This window comes from Notothenia coriiceps, unplaced genomic scaffold (assembly GCF_000735185.1).
Source record: "Notothenia coriiceps isolate Sejong01 unplaced genomic scaffold, NC01 NC01_scaffold00007550, whole genome shotgun sequence".
NCBI lineage: Eukaryota > Metazoa > Chordata > Actinopteri > Perciformes > Nototheniidae > Notothenia > Notothenia coriiceps.
Window position 1 is genome coordinate 318 of NW_011340251.1, and position 4947 is coordinate 5264.

General features: G+C 40.9%; 1 protein-coding gene across 1 annotated transcript in view; it reads left to right on the top strand.

The window, feature by feature from the left end:
• Positions 1-3536: 3536 nt before the first annotated feature.
• Positions 3537-4947, top strand: part of LOC104944130 (collagen alpha-4(IV) chain-like) — a 22589-nt gene continuing 21178 nt past the window's right edge. The window contains exon 1 of the mRNA XM_010769606.1: positions 3537-3609. Within this exon, the coding sequence (XP_010767908.1) occupies positions 3537-3609 (73 nt within the window). The remainder of the gene's footprint in view (positions 3610-4947) is intronic.

Below are 4947 nucleotides of genomic sequence, written 5' to 3' on the forward strand. Positions count from 1 at the left end.
GTAGAAAGTACAGGTATTTGTGTTCAACATGTAAGAAGTAGAAAGTACAGGTATTTGTGTTCAACATGTAAGAAGTAGAAAGTACAGGTATTTGTGTTCAAAATGTAAGAAGTAGAAAGTAAAAAGTCGTCAGAAAAATAAGAAGTGGAGTAAAGTACTGACAGTGCCGATTCTAGAGTCTGTGGGGGCCCTAGGCAAACATTCACTGGGGCCCCCTCGAAACAGCTTTTCATTACCACGCACAGCCGACAGCACCCGACACCCCCCCCGGAGCGGGGCAAGGCAACGAAACTTAAGATAAGAAGCAGCATAGTAGGGCGCGCTATGCATGGGGCCGCCTTGAGGGGGTTTCTCAACATGTCATTGCAGTAATTTAAAGGGTGTTTCATGTTGTCGTTGCTGTGGACCTTCTTAATCTACCTTCAAGCAGTTGCCTGCCTTGCCTGTCTGCAAGCGGCGGCCCTGAGTATTGATACCAGAAAAATGTACTTAAGTACAGTAACAAAGTATTTGTACTCCACTACTTCCCACCTCTGCCAAAGACTAGTTTCTCTGCATGTCCAAGAACAAATGCAACATAAATCAATTTGAAAAACTCAATTGTAACTGCATGGTGGCATAATGGAAGAAATGGCAGAGAAGTGATCCCTCATGTCAGTGGGTTTCTGTGGCGCTCAAAGGTCAACGCTAAACTTAGCATCTCTGGAACATTTGACAAAGTGAATGCATCTGTGGGAGAGGGACGAGGAAAATTGCATGGTAGTATTCATTAAGAAACAAAGAGATCCGTCTGTGTTTGTTTACTCGAAGCCAATCTCAATTCTGGAGAGAAATGCTGCCTCGACTGAAAATAAAATGGCCTTTTAAAGTTTCTCGTTTGACTTCAGCTGTTACAAAGAGAGGCATTAAAACAGCAGTCTTTAATTGTCATGGCTGTATCCATGGAGGATCACAGAGCTCTGTGTTCTCTGAGTAGCCTGAACCCATTAACACCAGCCAAGAGGAGAGAGACGGTTTCTTTCCACTGCTTTTATCTCTCAGTCTATAAACAACTAAGACTGGGGAGATGGTGCTAACTGTGGCGCTACGAGAGGGAGATTAGATTTAGCTTGTTGCAATTTGGATCGATGGAAATGGGATGAATGCTTTGAATGAAGTTAGTTAGTTAGTTTCTTGGTGAAGTTAATGTAAGAAGGTTTTGGGATACATTGACAAGGGGAGAGAATGAAGAAGTACATGGTGGTTGAATCTGAACTAAAGCCTTAACAGCTGCTAATATATTTTATAAATGAAAAGAGCAGCCTGAAGAGAGCATGCATATTTGAAGTGTCGCCTCAACACCATCTAGATTTCACTCATGATGAAAAGACGACGCATCACACCATTTTCCCCAGACTCAGCAGATCCAGTTCTCACTGAGGATCTTGAACTGTGGCAGGACAGTGAACTCCACACCGCAAGTTTTATTACCACACCTTAGATTTTGGTTTGTACCAAAGTAAACCGCATGCTTGAGGAGGGGATTTGATGCTGAGACCACTGATGGAAGAAGCTGCTGCTGGGTAGAAACTGATATAGGCTCAATCACATGTTGGGAAATACTGCTTCATCTGTTGGTGGAAACCTGTAAGCATGTCGCTATTTGGCTTTCTTTTCCTGTGAGAGTAAGGCTGTACGATATATATTTGATGATAATAATACAAACGCTTGCCTAGCCCTGTGGGACCGCAAAGTTTTAATCTAAGGTTGGCAACATGTGGGAAACCAGCAAGAGTACAATCTTGATTCAGCCTAACATATTTGAGCTTTAAACAAATTCAATTAAGAGACAAAACGGAGAAGCATGGACAAATTAAAAGCCGTACAGTAAAAGCAACAACATGTGAGGTGTGTCCAAAGCTGGACTTCTGTAGCTGTCTAGTCAGGATGTAAGGAGACACTAATCCAAAGACTTTTAATTGCCATTCAGAATATCTTTATGACGTTTTCTCACAACATTTAAAAAGGTGCAATGTGTGATACCGAACCCACATTCTCTACAGAAATGGAGACATCATTTTACACCTCCTGCCTCTTTTAAATGAATCCATTAAACAAACTATAAACCAGAAACAAACCAAGGACAAGCTCAGGCCCATAAAAGACCAAAATGGAGATTAAAACGTTGATATGACAGTTTTAATACCTCCTTAAATCAATCAGAAGTGAAACGAGTGATCCCTGTTATCCTCTGTTTTATTGCCATGGCGTTTGAGGTGAGAAGCGGAGGCCTCGTCGGGGGCTTTATGTTTCTGGAGGTTCGGTGTGAGGCTCCACTCCTGGATGGCAGCACTGTACCAACAAACATTTGCACTGATGTGGATTTGCAGTGGAACCAACCAACTGTAGATGCAGCGATTCAGGCGAGTCAGACACTCAGAAAGTGATACCTTCACACACTGCTGTATTATTGCATTTGGCACCATCAGCTGGACCTAAACACGGTGGAAACTGAAACTCACTCAGAGATGATATTCAGAAAATGTGATGCTGTGGGATTTCTGTATTTAATAAGCAGAACACAGCTGGTAAAGGAGGAAAGAAGAGAAGTATTCATACTGTCCTTCAACGGCACACATCGGAGCGTAAAGCTGCCATGTGTGTGTGTTCGAGAAGGAAATTGAGCCTATATTCCCACCTCGAGCAAAACAGAAATATCCTGATGTAATTCCCATCCTTCAAGTCCCTCTATACTCTCACCTTACAAGCATAAAAGGCAAAGAAAATTACTCAAAGAAACGATGAACAGAGTGAAATAGAAGTGCAAGAAATATGAATCATGGAAAATAGAGAACAGGTTTCTTCTCGTAACATTTGATGCATGTTTTCAAGAATGTAAAGGCGTTCAAAACAGAGCTTTTGCAGAGGTAGAGAGGTTCTCGTGTCCTTAAGCTCACCTAGACTGCAGAGAAGGAATGTGTGTGTGTTCAAGAAGGAAACTGAGACTATATTCCCAACTTGAGCAAAACAGAAATATCCTGATGTTCTTCCCATCTTTCAAGTCACTTTATACACTAAAAAAGTGTAAGAAAAGTAGAGTAACTTTGGACTGTTTATTTCTAGTGTTAGTGTTCATTTCTCGTATTGCCTTGTTTTTTATGCTGCTGCAACGCACACATTTCCCAAATTGGGATCAATAAAGTATCTACCTACCTACCCACCCACCTACCTACCCACCTACCTACCTACCTACCTACCTACCTACCTACCTACCTACCTACCTACCTACCTACCTACCTACCTACCTACCTCCTACCCTCCCCTCCTACCTACCTGCCTACCTACCTACCTGCCTACCTACCTACCTACCTACCTACCTACCTACCTACCCACCCACCCATCCATCCATCCATCCATCTATCTATCTATTATATCTATCTATAGACTTTAAAGCAAAAACATATATAGGCAAAGAAAACAGAGTAAAACGCATAAAAACAATGCACATCAATTCTTGAAAGGTATTGAAATGAACCAACATTTAGTACGAGTGCATAATGACTGATATAACTGTCCTTCAAGGAAATGCCAATGAACCCTGCATCATCTACCCCGAGGTTCCCACCGAAGGCAGGTATCAGAAACACGGCATATATATTGCCATAATCGCAATAATGGCAATATTCAGCCCGCCAAAATAAAACCTCAAAACCACTCTGGCCGGTAGATCAGAAGAGTGCAGTCTCTTCTCCAGACTTGGATGGGAGGCGCTCTCATCTCCAAGCTGCTTTTCCCATCTTTGGCCACCAGGTGTCACTGTAAGTCACTGATTTTACATGGACTGAGTGCATGGCAGCAGCAGAAAACCGGCGTTGCCAAAAAAGGGACTTATTTTGTCGAACAAAACGTTAAATTAAGCTAAAAAAGCGACCAAACTGAAAGAAAATAATGTTAATAATATGGGGTTAGATTTGTCTCGATAATATTTGTGTGGACATAACAATTATTTGTGTGATTTGTAAACGTAAAACACCTTCCACAATATTTTCACAAATAAAAAAAAAATCTGTGAATACTATAATTAGTTTACGAATAAAAAAATATCTGTGAATAGTGTGGGGGAAACTTCTGAAGGAATAGGAGTCCCAGTGTCCCAAACAATAACTATCTCTCACCGACAGTTAATGCAAGGCTGGGCATCTGCGTCAGAGGGCAAAAGGTCAACATCTATGGAAATGATTCCCCGGACAAATACTATAATTAGTTTACAAATAAAAAAAAGAATACTATATTTGTACAAAGACGCTCCCCAAACAGAGATTTGAGATCCACGAGCGCATTTTTGGTTGACGATTACAACATTGATTCCCAAAGGCCTGATCGAAAGTTGTCAATTTAGAGAGAGATTCACAAATTCCTTTTTTTTATTTGTGAAATATTGTGGATTATTACAAATCACACATTTACACACAAATTATTTCAATGTTCGCACAAATATTATCGAAACAAATCTAACCCCATACTGTATAATAATAATAATGTGTTTTTCTTTCAGTTTGCTTGGAAGATTTGATATTTGAAAGAACAGTTGATTTCCTTTGCTTGTGCAGCTGCAACGCGCTAATGCATGCTGCTTGTGGCAAGTAGCTTTCAGCCATTATAGTCGATGTAAAATCACTGAATACAAGTGCCAAGCTGTTTTATATTTCATTACGATATAAACAAGTTAATGCTATTGAGAAGCGTCTGTCATCTGCAACGGCTTCATATCACATGCCGGACAAAGAACTCACACTGTGGCGCTGAGCTGTGTTTGCACTGTGCTGCGAGATTTAAGCAACTCCTAATTTGTATAATTTGTACTCTTAGTTCTAAAGGGTAACACTTGAAGCTGAAGTAAGGGTTTTCTTTAAAACCTACCTACCTACCTACCTACCTACCTACCTACCTACCTGCCCGCCTACCTAC